Consider the following 17,634-nt stretch of genomic DNA (forward strand, 5'->3'; position numbering starts at 1 on the left):
CTCCTGAGTGAGGCCCTCCCCTATTGAGTCCCCTTCCCGCACAGACTCTGTCCCTTAGTCCCGTTCATTGCACGCCCAATCCAGCCCTCTTTCCCGCCCCCCATTGAGCCCCTTTCACGGATCCCTGTCCCCTTTACCCTCACTGCCCCATTCTCCAGTCCCTTTCCCCCTCTCTAAGCCCGCTCATCCTCTCCAGCCTTCCTTTTCCCTCACTGAGCCCCCCTCACTGATAAGGTTTTCCCTAACCCCGCTGTCCCAGTCCCTGAGCTGCCTCCCCCTGCCCACCCGACTGCCTCCCTCCCCCACACCCCTCCTTCCTCCAGCCCTGGCTGCCTCTCTAAAATATTCATAGCTTCCCCTCGCCCTCCTCTCCGCAGCCTCCAGCCTCCGGAGGCCGCCTTGCTCTTCTGCTGCCGAGCTGTCATCAATCACTGCCTGGCGGCAGCGCTCCGCCTCGGATGCTCCCCATCCATCTTGCAGAGCTCTCCCCTACACTCAGCAGGGCCCCTGGTGGTCCTGGCCATGCTCCTGGTTCAGGAGCCCAGCCGTCAGCCAGATGTTTGCACCCTGCGGGCATGTCAGAGAATGATGCTTTTTTCCAAAAGGCAGCTGGACTGAAGGCAAGCGCATGGGTTTTGAAGCTGCAGTTGTGCCATCATCACACACGGACCCTAAGTCATTGTATGGCCTGGTGCCTGTCTGCCCCCTCTCTGAACCTCTTCTCCAAAATGAGAGTGATAACTGTTATAGGGCTTTGGGAGAATTCGCTGAGGTAACCGGTGCTTTGCAACTTTGCTTTTTAGTAAACACGCCCAGAAGCCACCCTCTAAAAGCCCAGCTCCAGGGTACCGGTTCCAGGGTGGTGCCCCCCCCAACCCCCACTATTTTTCATTCCATGCTGGCTCAGACAATGCCCTTCCTGCATGGAGGCTCAGTTACCCTCCCTCATTGCACCCCTAATCCAGCCCTCACCTGGCTGGATTCCATTCACTTGGCTCATTCTTCCCCTGCCCTGAGAGAGAGAAAGGCCAGGACTTGGATGGCAGAGTGTTAAAAACATGACATGAGCTTTGGATTCACACAGACAGGTCTGAATCCAGGCATGACCAAGCTCACTGAGCCTCAAGGTCCTTATCTATCCAACGAGGAAAGAATATCCCAGCTTTGAGGAGAGGATTAAGTGAGATTCTGTCTTTGAAGCTCCTGTTGTCCCGTTGTCATCCCCCTTCTCTCCCCCCCCCCCCCCCACACACGGTCACCACTGTTAGATGGGGAGCTCAGTCTGCCACTCACACACCAACACCTCCTCTTGCAGGGAGAAAAGCAGTTGTGACACATGAAAGAGATACAGGACAAGAAAGGCAGACCACAGCGACGGAGGGAAAAGAATCTTCAGAAACAAATCTCCAGCAATCTGCTAATCTAGAATCTCAGTGATGCCATCCGGTTCCCTAATGTGACCCTGGCAGCCTTGAAGTCATCCAGGTAGTACAGGAGGTTTTTCTGGAGTGATGGGGGAGAGGCTCATGTCATTCCCCCCACCCCCACAGAGTCAAACACCCCCACATCCCTTCACTCAAACCTCTGTGCTCTCCCCACGCTCTTCTCCCGAAGCCAGTGGCCTCCCACCTCCTGTCCCTGTCCCTGAAATCCCCAACTCACCCCCCACAGCCCTCAGCCACACAAATGCCTGACACACAAAAGTTAGTCTTTAGCAAAACGTAAGGGCATTCCAACATTGTTTGGAGCCAGTGAGAGAGGGGGCTTCTGCTTATCTGGACACAAAAATGAGGACGGCTGTTGACAAAATAAAGTAGCTCAGTTTGGGCACTGCCTTCTGCAGGGAGCCCTTCTTGCCTCCTAACATCCTAGCCGAGTGAGCCACTGAGTGTAGGCCCTCACTGAGCCCCACCCCTCACTGTGCCCCCCTTACTCTGCTGGCCGCCCCCTTTCTTCCTCTGTCCTCCTGGGACAGAACTCTCTCCCCTCTACCCCATCCTCCCTCCCTAGGGCCTTGCCATTTGGCCTCTCTCGTTCTTCAGTCCCTTCTGAGAGGTTTACTTGAGAGCAGGCACCGGGTATGAGTAGCAGGCTCAGGGAGAGGCACAAGGTCTCAGAACCTTCTGGTAAGACTTGTTCTGGGAGTTCCAGGGATGTCAATGGGAGTAGGCCTCTTTTGCTAGTTTTGTGGGGCTGGTACCACCACATCTGCTTTGCAAGATCTCCCAGGGTTCTCCTATCCTGCCTTTCCTAGACGACAGTATCACTAACAACAATATTTTCTAATGTTTAAATAGTTCTTTGCAGTTCACAAATCCCACGTAGAGCTACTTAGAAAAATTGTCCCTCCCCCCATTTTATAGATGAGAAAATTGAGGCCCAGAGAGGTTAAGGAACATCCCCTATGGTTTTGGGACCTTTGAGTAAAGAATGTGAGTTCACCTGTGCAATTGGCTTTGAGAAGTCATGTGCGAACAGGATAGCCCTTGACTTAGCGGCTGGGGTTCCCTGCTGTAGATGTTAGCTCAGCTGTCCCCCCCACTACTTTGTAGACACAGTTGAGGGGGTGTGTACTGAGCTCTAGATTTGTTTAACATTTCCTACTCTTAAGTTCATGTTTGTGGTCTAGTTTACTTCTCAGCACATCCATGAAATCAGCAGGGGAGGCATTCCTCCCTGGGACAGAACAAATCAAGCCCAGGTAACTGACCAAAGCAGGCCCAAAGAGTCCACTGCAGAGGGACCAAGAACACATCGAGGATGGACACAGCACTACACAGGACACATGCTGGACGGGCTGCCACGGGCAAGGTTCTGACCTGGGAAAAGACCGCCTGTCACGTGCCCTTCTTCCCGCCAGCAGTTTTGCTAATTAACTGGTTCTGTTTTCCATTATCCAGGAGCATAATGGCCAATTGACAGATGAATGAGTCCAGACAGAAGAGGGGCAGATCCCAGGCAAAGGCTCTGCCCTCTCTGCTCCTGCTCATTCACTCAGCCAGTGTGCCAGGCCTGCCAGGGGCCTGGAGAGAGGGGGGTTGTGGGGTTTAGTGACGGCACAGGAAAACAGATGAGTCAGGCCCGAGGCCTCTCTCTCCTCTATCTTCTCAAAATGCCGGGCAAAAATATAACACTGTGCATATTATAATTACTAATGCAAGTGCCAGGTACTATTCTAAGCACTTTACATGTATTTAATCATTTAATGCTCAGAACAAGCCTCTGATGTGGGTACCGCCATTAATATTCCCATTTACAGATAAAATAATGAGGCACAGAGAGGTCACACTCCATCTAAAATTAGATGCACAGAAAGGAAAGATGAATTTTCTCACAGTGTTAGAAAGTAACTTATGAATTTTGTTCTCTATAAACCCTCTATTCCAAACATTTTGTTGTATTATAAAACTATGAAAACAATTATTCTTAAAAGTTGTCATTGTCTATTAGAGTAAAAAAAGAAAAAAGAACGGACAGCAGCCCCAAGAAATAAAGAAAACATATGCATTCCAAAGAAGAGAAGGTTTTACTTTTATCCTGGCAATATGGGCAAAGTGGTTTTTAGAGGCAGCCTTGGATGATGGGTGTTTTGAGTCTGTGCAGAAAAGGCTAGGGTGTTTGAGGCTGAGGGCCCAGAATGAGAAAAGATATGGGAGTGAGAACATGCACGGCATAGCTGAGAATTGCCAGTAGGTCAGGCTGGCTGCTGTGTGATGCTGAGAGTGGGAGACCAGGCTGGGTCTAGTGTGTGGAGGCCTTGAATGCCAGGCCAAGGAGTCCAGACTTGATTGCATGGATGATGAGAAACCTACAGAAGGTTTTGGGGGCAAAATAGGACTCCCCACACCAATTATTTCCAAAGACAAAAGTCTCCAGATCTCTAAGACCTCACTATTTCTCTCCAGCACCTCTCCCCCAGCTGCTCCACTGTTCTCTCCACAGTTTCATCCATCTGATCATCTTTCTTTTTTTTTTTTTTTAATATATTTTATTGATTTTTTACAGAGAGGAAGGGAGAGAGACAGAGAGTTAGAAACATCCATGAGAGAGAAACACCGATCAGCTGCCTCCTGCACATCTCCCACTGGGGATATGCCCGCAACCCAGGTACATGCCCCTGACCGGAATCGAACCTGGGACCTTTCAGTCCGCAGGCCGACGCTCTATCCACTGAGCCAAACCGGTTTCGGCCATCTGATCATCTTTCAAAGGGTAAAGTCTCCACGCACCTGTCTGACCACATCACACCTTCCACTGGCTCCCACCATCTATGGGATCACATCCAGATACTGCAGCAGTGTGATGTTCTGGTATCCAGTGTGGAGGGTAGACAGGTGGAGTGTTGGCTGAGGTGGGACTGCCCCAAGAGACTGTCACTCAAACCAGTCAATCAACTTAAGGAAGACGGATGATCCCTGGGGATAAAAGCTCTGGAGTGACTCTGTCTTTGTTGAGACCCTTTCCTGAGTGGGAGTTGTCATGGGTTCTTACAGTTCGTAGACAGTTAAAATCAGACAGACAGACACACACACACACACACACACCCACACACACACGGTGGAAACCCTTCAGCTGGCTCTTCTTTGTCATCTTACTCTGAGAGGGCATTGAATTTCTACACATCTCAAATTACCCACCTATGAGTGCGTGTGGGGTATCAGGGTCAGGAAGCCAAAGGCATGAGCACGGACTGCTGGGTGGTCAGAGGGCTTTATAAATCCCTGAGAGAATCTCACAGTTGGCAGAGAGGGTGAAGAAACTCAGGCCGAGGGGAATAAATTAAGGTCAATCTAACACTCGCCATTGCCAGGCTTCCCTGTGATCATGGGGATCGTGGATGTTATGGATTGAATGTTGTGTCCCCTCCAAATTCATATGTTGAAACTGTAATCCCAATGTGATGGTATTAGGAGGCAGGGCCTTTGGGAGGTAATTGGGTCCTGAGGGTGAGCGCTCATGAATGGGACTAGTGCCCCTATAAGAAGAGACAAGAGAGCTAGCTTTCTTTTTTGTCATGTGAGGATATAAGAAGGTCGCCGTCTACAACCCAGAACACATTTCTCACCTGAACCTGACCATGATCTCAGACTTCCAGCCTCCAGAGCTGTGAGAAACAAGTTTTTGTTGTTATACAACAAAGCCACCCAATCTCTGGTATTTTTGTATAGTAGCCTGAGCTGACTAAGGTAGTGGTGCTGGCCATCTAGCAGTGATACATGTCTGCTGTGTGCTAGTGACTATTCTTCACATTTACATTCATTGTCTCATTTAATTCCCTCAACAGTCCTATGAGGCAGGTACTAATATCTCCATTTTATAAGTAAAGAGGTGGAAGCCCAGAGAAGTTAGGGATCTGTTCAAGTCGCACAACTGGGGTGTGGTGGAGCAGGAATCCATAGCCCAGGCGGTTAACATTGAACTTAAAGGTTTGGACAGGTGGAGTGTCTGACACCAGAGCCTGCACTCTCCCTCCACTACCCCACACTCTGAGCTAAGAATTGAAGGCCTACAATAAGACATATACAGGACCAGTCTCATCTCTGTGCCTCCGGCCTTGGGTTCAGCACCACAAACAGCTCCTCCCAGCCTCTGAGTTGTCTAGGGCGCACCATCAGCAATCCTTAGCTGGCTATAGTCACTTTTTGGAGTGACATTTTCACACCATACTGGCTGCCTGAACTAAAAGAAGCCTTCTGGTCGATCCCCTTTCCTGTGTAAAGGAGGAAACTGAGGCTTCAGGGAAGATGGGCAAGCTGCCTTGTTCTAGGCACCAGGGATATAGCAGTAAACAAAACTGATAAAGATCCTACCTTCATGGAGTTCATGTGCTAGTGGGGTCCCAGGATCCTGCCAAGTCTACCTTGTCTTCTGCCTCCAGACCAGGAGCTCTCCCTGACTGTCAAGTCTTCCAAGGTCCCTTTCCTGACTGACAACCCTAGCCTGTCCCCCTCAGTTTTCCAACTGAACATGCACAGGGCTGAAAGGTTCAAGTGGCCAGGTTGTCAGGAGCTGCCAGTAATTCCTGGTTTCAGGTTTCAGGTTTGTGTTCCCACCCAGAGAGCAGGAGGCACGTCTTCCCCCTCTTCTCCTCCCTCCTCGTTGCACTAGCTCAGTTAGGCATGCAGCACAGATCCTCAAGGACATTTCTTTTGATGGTGGAGACACTGCAACACTCCCATGGCATATTTCTCAGTGCGCCCCAGTTCTTAAATGCATCATTCACTTGTTCGTTCACTTAAGGAAAGATAAGATCAAGACTCCTGGAAAAGACCTGGGAATCATCCACTAACAGGAGAGCGTTCAGCTGTAGAAGGGATAAGATTCCCCCAGGAGAAGAGGGAAGGCAGAAGGAAGGAAGAGACCTGCTCCATTCTGTACAGTTTTGAGTGGTTCCCAGTTCTTCTCTAAATGAGACAAAGTTGACCTCTCTATAACTTCCCTGTTTATCCAAAGCCCTCCTGGGGGCCTATAACCCACCAGTCCTGTGACAGGTGTCTCCTGCCCTATGACAGGTGCAGAGATGTCACACACACACACACACACACACACACACACACACACACACCAGCTCATGCCCTCTTTCTCTGACAAGACTTTGGCCACGGTAACAATGGCATTTGGTGTGTTGAGTCTTGCTTTCGAGAGTACATGTTTACTCTGGAGGCCACTGTATGCGTGGTAAGAGTTGGGGCACAGGGACTACCTTGGGGTCCCACTGTCAACCTATGACAGTGCTTGGGGTCAGAACATTTATCAGGTTTCCTGATTTGCAGCCTATGATTCCCTGACCTGAGATCTGGGCTGCCTCTCCCACTCTTGGGCCATAGATAGAACCCAGGGAGCAGGGGCAGGTCCCAGTGATGCCCTGGTGCCCTGCCTTGTGCCTGGGCCAGGCTGGAGCTTCCAGTGGACAGAGTTCATGTCTCTCTTCTCTTCCTTGCAGACCCCCAACTCTCAGGAGGAGCATTTGGAAAGGCCCCTCTGGCACCCAGCTGCTGTCAGAGCCTGCACCCCCCCCTTCCCCTGCCCCCACACAGGTGGCACTCACATGTGGCCTCCAGGCCGGTCCTCCCTCGTGAGCATTCCCTCCTTCTCCATCAGCATCTGCCGGAAAGTCCTGACCTTCTGCCGGGTTTCCTCCTCAGAGTACCTGCAGGGGTGCAGGGAGGGTGATGACTGCTCTCTTCCTGCCTGAGTCCTCCCCTGCCCCTCCCCGAGCCCTGTCAAAAGAGCACTTTCCAGCTTGGGCTGATCTGTCCAAGCAAGGCTATCAACGCTGAGGAAGCTCAAGGCCTGCCCACTTTGTACCAAAGCAGCCAACCAACCAACTAAACAAACAACCAGCCAGGCAAACAAATAAATGAAAGGAAGATTTGTTCCCAGAGGTGGGGAGACCAGCTAGGTGAGGCTATGCTCTGCCCCTGGCCCTCATCCACCCCCAGGGCAGGCCCCTCTCCCACATCCCGAATACGTTCACTCTGGACACATTTCAGGGAGAAGTGAGAATCCATGGCTTTTTCTGCTTTCCGAGCCTCAGGGACATCTGATCCTCACAATAACCTTGGGAGGTTCTTCGAGCATCCCCATCTCTGCAGGATCAAGGCTGCCAAGTGGCTTGCTGGGGATCCCAGTGCTAGATCCATTGTCTCTCTCTGTGTGGGTGGTGGGGTGGGGTGGATGAAATCTGTGCCTTGAATGGAAGTTCTCACTTTTCTTCTCCCTTCTCCCTTCCTCCCTCCCTGAACCAGATCTCAGGCTAGGGATAAAAGGCCAGAATTCTCTACTCCTTATCCTCACTCCTACACCCTGGAGTCAGTCTTCACCCTCTCTCACTGCTCCACTGTGACAGCTGCTGCCCGTTATTGGGCAAACAGGTCTCAAGTGTGAGTGTGACCATCATCTCCTATTCTCCTCTCTCCTCGTATCTCTTGAGGTCAAGCCTCTCAGCCGAGGCTATGTGGGACAGTGATTAATGGGTGAGGCAGGAGAGCCAGGCAGACCTATTTTTGAGTCCTGGCACCCCCCCCCCCCCCCCCCGCCAATTGCCTAGCTTTGTGACCTTGGACAAGTTCATACACCTCTCTTAGCCTTAGCCCTTACATCTGTGACATGAGATAGTAACCTGCCTTTCAAGGTTATCATAAGGATTAAGAGAGGTGATGCATATACAGTCCTTTGCCCATCATATAGTAGGTGCTCAATAAATCATAGTGATTGAGGATTTTTGTTCCAGAGTGATGGGAACGGAGGGTCTAGCTATCCCAGGCTCTCCGCCGTTTTCTACTCCAGGCCCCTGCCAGATCAGCAAGGTCCCAGGTCAGGAGCCACCTGGACCTCTTCACTCTGCATTTCCAGGAGGCAAAGGCTGACATGGAAGGGAGGCTGGTACCCAAACCATTCACTCTTTGTGGAAGTGGCAGCATCTGCCAACTGCAGGCCACACAGGAGGCCTGGCTAGCATTGGCCAAACCCTCAGACTAAAAGTCAATGATGTCTGTGTCCCTCGTCCCCACTCCACGGTACGGGAAGGACATGCCAAATTTGTTCCTGCTTTGGGGACTTCCTGGGTTGCCCTCTGGGGCTGGGGTGGAATGAGGAGACACTGTATTTTAAAAGATTTCCCCAGAGTGGAAAATGTCCTTGCCCAGACCTAGGGCTCCTAGATAATCCCTTTCTTTGTCATTAATTTGATTTCCACTGTAGCTCTGAGGGGGTGGATGGCCTCACTATTCCCATGTTATAAAAGAGGGAACGGAACAAGGGAGAGGGGAGGGCTCAAAGCTCCACGCCCGACTAGGCCACCTTGCCACCACCACCATTGCCATTGTGTCCTCACAGGAAGGGACCTCGGAAGGGTGTGTGGGGGATGTTTGTGGTGGGGGTGAGGACATCACATTGCACAGGCTGTGGGCTCTGTCCCCACCCCCATGGTGATTGCAGGCTGCACACAGAGGCTACCCTGGAAGGTGTTTCCAAATGCAGCATCAATCACCAGTGAATTAGCCGACCATCCATCAATATTAAGGAAGGGATTGCTTTTTAATGAGGCCAAAGAATGCGTGTTCCTGTGACTAGTGGGAATATTTGTCAAATGCCTGAGAACCTGGTAAATAAACGCGAATGAACCAGTGTTTCTAGAAATGGATATTAATGACTAGCTTTGATAACAGGGCAAGGGTCCCTAATGTTTGTGGAGCACTTGCTGGGGACTGACTCGGGGCAGAGGAGCCCTGTCATGCCTTAGTCCACAGGACCCTCAGAACAATTCTGGAAGGCAAGTAATTGGGGCTTGCCCAAGGTCACAGGCTTGGGCTAAAAGCCTGGATTGTTGGGTTTCGGAGTGGCTGTGGCCTTCACCCACCAGGCTGCAACTAAGAGATGGGAAGGGAGCGGGATGGTGACAGAGAGATACCTCTGTTGGAGACTCCAGTCTAAGGACCACCTGCAGTAAAGATTGGGTGGGAGGAAGGGGCCCTGACTGAGCATCTGGAGACCTAGTGGGTGCTTCCCAGAGAGGTACAGGTCCTTAATGCCTAGGGACGGACAGCAATGACATGGCCAAATGTCATTTCCTTCCATCAAAGGCTGCCTTCCCCTGGTAAAACTTCTCCCAAGTGCAGCGAGGGGCTGGGCTCTCGGAGGAGGATGGGGGTTCAGCAGGGGAAAGAAGGGTGGGGAGGGAGAGGAGCTTCCTGAGGAATGTGCCTTAGGGTTCCCTGAAAGAAGTCATCCCTTCTGTTCCCTACCCACAGCCATGCTCCCTCACTCCTTCCCCTCAGCAGGGTTTGCAGGTTTAAGGTCCTGGGGCTCTCTCTGCAGAAGGAAACGCCATCCTATTCCCTACTCAACCTTCCCCCGGGGACCTCCTTTCTTCTGCCCGCATCCACAGCTCATGGAACCTGTCTTCAGCTGCCAGCAGAGGCCTCCTTTTGGTCTGTTTTCAGTAGCCTTCCATCCATCACTCTCTGAAGAGACCCTCCCTCTCCCATCCCTCAACCTGGTCCCCAGCTGGAGGTGAACACCAAATCCCCGTGCCCACGTTTTTTCCTTATAAACCCTGCAGGAGGCCTGGACCCGGGCCTGCCTTCCTGATGGCCTTCCACTGGTGGCCTTCCACTGGTGGCCTTCCACTGGTGGCTCTCTCTGTTTGAGCCTCAGTGTCTTCCTGGGCTCCACAGGGACAGTGTGCCGTGTCTTGGCTGCCTCTTGAGGAGTCCAAGAGGACTGGATGGACAGACAGAAGTATGGTTTGGAAGGACTGCGGTATACAGGCTGTCTGTCCCCATGTGGCTCCAGGCCCAATCCCACCCACTGGCATTTCTGATTTCTCAGCTCACTGATAGTGCATATCTGATGGACAGGCCCTGCTCCCAACTTTGTCTCTCTCCACAGCCAGCTCACTCCTTTCAAAGTACTCAGGACAGATGCAAAAGGGAGCTTTGGGACTAGTAGCTTTCCTTGGAGCTGCACAAACGGGTAGGCTTTGCTTCTAGGTTTGTTTGTGTTTTTTTTTTTTGCTTTTTTTTGTCTTCAGCCTCATGTGGAGGGCTGTCTTCACCAGACTTGCCAGGGAGGTCCCTCACAACTCCTCCTTCTCAGCTAGACAAACTCCTATTCATCCTTCAAGGCCCATTCGAATGTCTTCTCCTCTCAAAACCTCTCCTCTGAGCTCCTGAAGAACCTGGCCCTCTCATGTCCTGTCCTGTCCTGTCCTGTCCTGTCCTGTCCCATGATTCTAATCTGTTTGTGATGGAGTTGGTTGTTAACATGCTTGTTTCCCTTTTGAGATGGGGAGAGACTTTGAGGAAATAATTCCGATCCAACTCTGGGTCCCAGCATGGCTCAGCACAGTGCCCAGCACACTTATGTGCCCCATGACTGGTTCTCACCCAGGGAGGATGAGACCAAGCTTCCAGGTGTGGCTGCCGGCAGCATTCCTTTGCTGAAGCCACAGGAAGCCCTCGCACAGAGTAAGGGTCAATTGTGCTTTCTTGTCTGGCTGCAGCATGTGCTTGGCAGCGTCTAGGCGCTCAAGCCACCGATTTTATAGAAGGGGAAACTGAGGCATGTTTACATGCCTCTCTCCCCCACTGGACTGGACTGGATGTTTTTCAAAGGCATGAGTTGTGTCTCCTTGGCTTCTGTGAATCTGAGCTGGACATAGAGTGGGTGTTCAAGACAGCTTATTGGTTGAATGAACAAGTAAATGAATAAAAAGTTCTGTTGGGTTTGCAATGGTTCCACTCCTACTGTTTCAGACTCCCTTCCCTTGGTCCCTTGCCTGACTGGGCTCCAGGGTCCCCACACTTGCCTAGCTCCGCCCTCCACCCCGCCCCGCCCCCGCCCGCTGGCCCTGCCCCACAGCCCGCAGGCTCCCGGCCTTGGGCCCAGCGGCACGCTCACCCCTGCTCCTCCATCATCTCCTGCAGCTCCATGCACTTGAGCTCCACGCGCCGCTTGCGCTCGTGGTCCAGGATCTCGCGGTGCGCGCGCTTTACCAGCCCTGGCTCGGCGGCGCGCATCTCCTCCTCGGTCCGCGGCCAGTTCCCGGAGGAGGCGCCCGGCTGCGGGAAGCCATTCGCAGCATCGGGCGGGGACGGCATGCTGGTCGCCCCGTTGTTCACGGTGGAGGACATAGCGGCTGGCCCCGGAGCTGCTGGCCGCGGCCCTATGGGACAGACACAGACACAAGGCGAGATGGTCACTTTTCGGCCACCTGCTAAGCTCCTCTCCGCGCGGGTTAATCCTGAAGATTTAAAGGCCCACTCATGGCTCTAATCCGCTTCCCCTCAGACTGCGGAGGGGGGTGGACAGCAAGTCTGCACCTTTGGGTCACACCTCAGAGCAGGAGGGGGGATTGGACACTGTAAGATGGGTGAACGCAGGCGGGACTGTAGATCGTTTCTAAGGGGCGTTGGCTTGGAATAGAATCATTTCCAGGGACCTATAACCACCAGGGCAATCCTCTCTGCCTTGGACCAATGCCTGGGCCTGTCCGCCTAGCCTTTGCCTGCCCACCTGCTTGCATCTCCCCAGGCAATCAAATTAGTCCCTGGGAAAATGTTAGTTTTATTCTTGTATTTCCTTCAGGGTCAGTTTAAATCTCCTTCTCCCCAAAACACTCATTGTCCTGGCTCTGGCTGGTGGGAATCGCAGACCACATGTGCTCCCACCTCCCAGGGCAGCCCTGCAGAGATGGGAAGACAGAGCCTTCTCCAGACTTAGGTGCACTCCCACAGCAGATGCAGTTTTCAGTCCCCACTTAGATTGGGCTAACTGCTCCAAAACCAGCAGGCCAGCCGGGGGCCTGATCCAGATTATAACCCTCCTTTGTTCTGGAAACACTGCTTCTGCGGAAGTGACCAAAAGTGGCACTGACATTAGCTTTCCAGGCAGCCACATCCTCCTACTGGCTCGGGGTGACATGGGAGCCAGCCCGTCTTGGGAGGTAAGAAGTCCTGGCTCCACACTAGGCCCAAGGTAGAGCATATGCATGCATTTGCGTGGGCACACACAAGTATGCGCGCACACACACACATACACACCAAGGACCTATCTTAACAGAGGGAGGCACCTTCTGAGCTATTTCCATTTCCTTTCTCCAAGGCTCTGCTAGTTGCTAAGCAACAGGGAGGCCTCCTTCTCAGGGAGTGGGATGCCAGGGAGGGGAAGAGTGGAGGGAGGTGGGAAGAGAGGAAGAGACTGGGCATATCTGGACATCCTGGATGGACCTTCCCTGCAACACAACCGCTAACACACACTCCCCTTCCTGGCCTCAGTGTGATGGGGATGGGGGACATTCAGAGACACAGAGATTGGAAGGCAGAGAAGCGAGAGGGGGACTGTGAGAGGCATGGAAGCTCTAAAGGGGACAGAGTGAAAGTGGTTATGAGAACATAAACTCCTTTATATGTCTATCCTCTTAAGTCCCAAGTCCCTGGGTTCCCGGCCAGGCTCCTCCACTCCTTGCTGAGTGACCCTGAGAACATCACTACCCCTCTCTGAACCTCTGATCCCCTCCTGTGTCTGGGAGCATCATCCAGACTCTTCAGGAGAGGAGGGCTCTTGGGCGTTTACAGACCGAAAATGTTCTTTGAACCTCTCTCCACCCCAAACCCTGTAGGCATCCTGCCTGTCCCTATCCCACCTCGGCTCCCCACTCCACCAAGGCTTCTCCTGGGGTATCCATAAGCATCACCTACTCTCCAGCCCCCATGCAGAGCTCTGGGAACTCTGCTCCCCACACCCCTGCCTTGGCCACTGTGCTTAGTTCATGGGTGACACCTCCAAATGTTGCTCACCTGAACCAGGGGCATGTATAGAGCTTGGAGACCACCACTGTCCTGGCCCACTGCAGCTCACCTATCATCAAGTTTGGCCCCTCATCCTCTCTTTTCAACATTGCTCACATTTATCCACTTCCTTCCCTCCCATTACCATCTCAATCCAAGCCCCTCTCTCTGGTCCACTTCGGCCTGCGTGTCCTGCCACCCCCACCCTCTCCATCCATCCTGCATCAGCAACCTGGGAGATCAGTCCAGGAGCAAATCAGGTGTCATGCTCTGATTAACAGCCTCTAGTGACCTCCAGTCACTTTGGCTGAAATTTGTGACACAACCTGCCTTTTGATCTAGCCTCCAAGCCCCTTCCAACAGATTCCCCATCTTTCTTGTCTCTCCCTTTCCCTGAGACACTTCCCCTGATTCCTACATGTTCTTAAAGTTACTGCTCGTAGACATCACCACCTTCTGGAAGCCTTCCCTCAGCCCTCTGGAAGGTGCTGCCCTCCCAGAGCTCTTGCCACTCACTGTTGTCACTATGATTTCACGGGCCTGGCTCTCCCAGGCTGGGGGCAGTTTAATTTTCTGCTCCTAGTGCCAGCAAGGTGCCTGAGCAAGTGGAACTCAATGCATATGGATAGAACAAATAGAAAACAATTATAACGGGAGGCAGGATGGAGGAATACCTGGCACTGCCCTCAGTACAGCCTGCAAGACCCCTTCATGTTTTTCCCTGTGCTATCATGCAGCTTCATTCCTTGATGCACCTCATCCTGCAACCAACATCCAACCCCTCGGTCTTGGTCATGTGTTCCCAGACAAGCATTCTCACTCCTTTGTGCCTTTGCCCATGTGGTCACCCTATGCTGGAATGCCTGCTCCCTTCTTCTCCATCTGGCACTTCTCTCATCCTTCAGGGCCCAGCCCAAATGTCACCTCCCCTGGGAAGCCTTCCCCACTTCTGAGGAAGGATGAGTCATTCCCTCCTTGACTCCCACTGCTTTTGTCCTCACCTCTTTAGATACGGAGGTTCAACTTGTTTTCATCTTACCCCTGTTCTAGACTGTGAACCCTTTGAGGGGAGGGGACCGTCCCTTCATTACACTCCTCAGAGCCTCCCCAGAGCCTGGCAATGCCGGAGGCACATTGAAGGTGTGGGTAGAAAGCCAGGCTCTTAGCCATGTTGCTCTGCAGGCTTACCTTCTGATGCGAGTAAGGCTTCCCAGCCTAGAGCTTGGCCCAGCTCCTTGCGGGCAGGGGAAGAGGAGCTGATGGGGGCAGTTCTGAACAGCAGAGTCAGATCTCCAGACCCTGAGGAATTCTATTCCCAGCACTAGGAAAATGTCTGGGTGAGATTGCTGGGCTTCTGGGAGCAATCTTTCAGGGTGCGAAGGTACAGGGGGCAGGTGCAGTCTGCATTTTCACTAGGACAGATGGTGGATTCTACCAACTTCTGGTGAGTTGGAGGGTGCCAGGCTGGCATCTGAGGTCGGTTATTAAAAGGATGACCCTTTAACCCCTAGAGAAGAGGCAGGAGTCATTGCTCACTATGGTAGGGTTGCTGGGCCAGCAAACCAGGGAGCTACTGCAGGCGCATGGTCTTTCTGTGAGGCACTGACGTTATCTTTTATGAAATCCTTGTGAGATGTCACAAGGCAAAGAGACATCGTGCTGGTGGGAACTAATAGTCTGTACGGTTGTAATTGGTGGATAGATTGACCTGTGTTTAGGAGAGATACTTAATAGGTCAAGGTCACATTAGATGGAGGTATTTAATAGGGAACCATAGGGCTCTGTCCTCACCATTGATCCAATATGTTCACCATTGACTGGACGGAACTTTGACAATCTGATAATCAGATTCACCAAGGATACTATCTGGGAAGGCTCATGAATTCAGAGTCAGAATCTAAAAGGACGCAACAGACTGGAGCAATGGAAGGAATCTAAGAAGGTGAAACAGGATAGTGAAAAATGCCACATTCTGCAGCTAGGTCCCAAACTAACTTTCTAAAATTGGAATGGGTAGAAATGCAGTGGTTCTCAACCTTCTGGCCCTTTAAAACAGTTCCTCATGTTGTGACCCCCAACCATAAAATTATTTTCTTTGCTACTTCATAACTGTAATTTTGCTACTGTTATGAATCCTAATGTAAATATCTGATATGCAGGATGGTCTTAGAACAACCCGACCGCCAAAGGGGTCGCGACCACAGGTTGAGAACCGCTGGTTTAGAGGCAGCATATTTAGGAAGGATTTAGAGGTTTTCAATGGTCAGAGATGCAATCATGATGTGGCTGCCAAAAGTGTATGTTACCCTATGGTATAGCAACAAAAATATGATGTGTAGAATAAGGAAATGATAAGAATATACAGATGATCAGAATCCCTATCTTTAAATATTTAAAGGATTGTAGAGGATATAGGCCAAACCTAGCTGAATCCGCTGGAAGCTTATAAGTAGGTAGGGTTGCCAAATTTGGCAAATAAAAATATAGAATGTGAAGTTAAATTAAATTTGAATTTCATGAATTTCGTATTTGGGACATACTTATACTAAAAAAAAAAATTATTCACTGTTCATCTGAAATTCAAATTTAACCTGGTGTCTTGCATTTTATATGTTCATGTTACCTGGGACTCACCCCAGATCTAATGAATAAAAATCTCTGGAGGATAAATTGTTAATGTTCCCCAGGTGGTTTTGATATAGATCATGGACTAGCAATTGGGAGGCCTGTCAGAGCGGCAGTTCTCACATTTTATCAGGCCTCAGAGTACCTGGAGGGCTTGTTGAACCAGCGGGCTGGGCCCCACCCCGAGTTTCTGACTCAGTAAATCTGGGGTAGTGTCTGAGAATTCGAATTTCTAACAATTTCTCAAATGCTGTCCTTTGACCACACTGAGAGGAGCAAGGTCCTAGCCAATCTCTCCCACTATCATTCTGTCCCCTTCAGAGACTCACCCACTGTTGGCCTTTGTCCCAGAAGACAAAGCCAAATTACTTCAGGGAAGTCATCTAGAGTGGACTTCAGCTAACTCCATAAAAGATCCCCCCCCCACCCCCAACAATCAAATCTTAATTAAAAACAAAACAAACCTAAGCAGTTCAGTTCATCCCAGGATGAGTGAGTTCCCCATTACAGAGACTGTTCAAGCAGGATGAATATAGATACTATATTCATCCAAACACTCACCCAACATCTACTCTGGGTCCCACCCTATGAAAGGCTGAGGATTTGGAGATGAACAAGAGTCCACCCTGGCTATCTGGGAGCTCGCAGTCTGGCTTGGGAAACCAATAGTTATCAGATGTAGTGTCTGCAGCTTTGCCTGGTTGGTCAGGGCAGGATTCCAAGGGGGGTGGGAGGGGCTGGAGGCAGGGACACCGGAGCAGGTGAGGCCTGAATAGAATTCAAGAAATAGACAGACTTGGCAGGATGTGACTGGATGTGGACGAGCTGATTTGAGTGACCAGGTAGATTGTACAGCCATTTACTGTGATGGGGAATGTGGAGGGCAGATTAAAAGTGTGTTGAGGGTGAGGGGCTTGTGGGGGTCAAGCAGGCAGATATGACATCTAGAGCCATAACCCTAACCCTGACCCTAACTTGCCAACGTCCCTGGGGACAGTGACACAGTCTCTTTGGAGGCAGAGCAGCAAATGAGAAGTCTTTTCTCTACTGCTAATTGGCTGTTGGACCTGAAGAAGTCTCTTCCCCTCTCTGGACAGTTGTTTCCTCACTGGCCAATGCGGGGAGCGAGGCTGGACTCAGAGACCCCACAGGTCCTTTCCTAGTCTGGAAATCTAGGTAACTATAAATGTGTACTGCCAAGCCTTCAGCCCCCCTCCTTCCTGCTTCTATAGCCACTGCTGCTGCCCCCCAGAGCTCCGCCCTGAGGCTGTCTCCAGCACTGGGTCAGTTCCCAAGGGCAAGCCCATGGGCTGGGCCAGCCAAACCCATGTGCAGATTAAGTCCTGCAGATCTGAGTGGTTAAAGAGCCAGGCCTCTAATTTACAAGCCTCATGGCTGAGTCCCTGGGCATTCCTTCTACTCCCAGACCCAAGCCTGGTCCCTTGAGTAGGCCTGTCGGAGACAGGATGGAACAGTTTGGCTGCTGGTACCTGCAAGTCCAGCCCTGCTGGTAGAGATTAATTGAAGGTGAAACAGTCCATCTGTACTGCAGTGTCCAGTCTGCTGACAGGCACAGAGCCTCCCAGCTAATGAGATCATCACTCATCCTGGGCTCAGAAGGGTGAGATGCTCGCTCAGATTGCTAGTGACTTGGCTGGGTCTGGGGAGAGGGAGCAGTGGACGACATATGTGTCTGAGTGGGAGACTGGGCCTTGTC

The 17,634-nt window shown here is 51.5% G+C and overlaps 1 protein-coding gene across 2 annotated transcripts in view; it reads right to left on the reverse strand.

The window, feature by feature from the left end:
* SRRM3 (serine/arginine repetitive matrix 3) overlaps window positions 1–17,634 on the reverse strand; it is a 60,543-nt gene that overhangs the window by 28,503 nt on the left and 14,406 nt on the right. For both annotated transcript variants that reach the window (XR_013995835.1, XM_081088680.1), the window contains exons 2-3: window positions 11,404–11,668; window positions 7,049–7,150 (exon numbers count right to left, since the gene is read on the reverse strand). Coding sequence is in view for 1 of the 2 variants with exons in the window: in XM_081088680.1 (XP_080944806.1) it covers window positions 7,049–7,150; window positions 11,404–11,636 (335 nt within the window). In the remaining variant the exon portion in view is untranslated. The remainder of the gene's footprint in view (window positions 1–7,048; window positions 7,151–11,403; window positions 11,669–17,634) is intronic.

This window comes from Myotis nattereri (assembly GCF_964212035.1).
Source record: "Myotis nattereri genome assembly, chromosome: 4".
Lineage (NCBI taxonomy): Eukaryota > Metazoa > Chordata > Mammalia > Chiroptera > Vespertilionidae > Myotis > Myotis nattereri.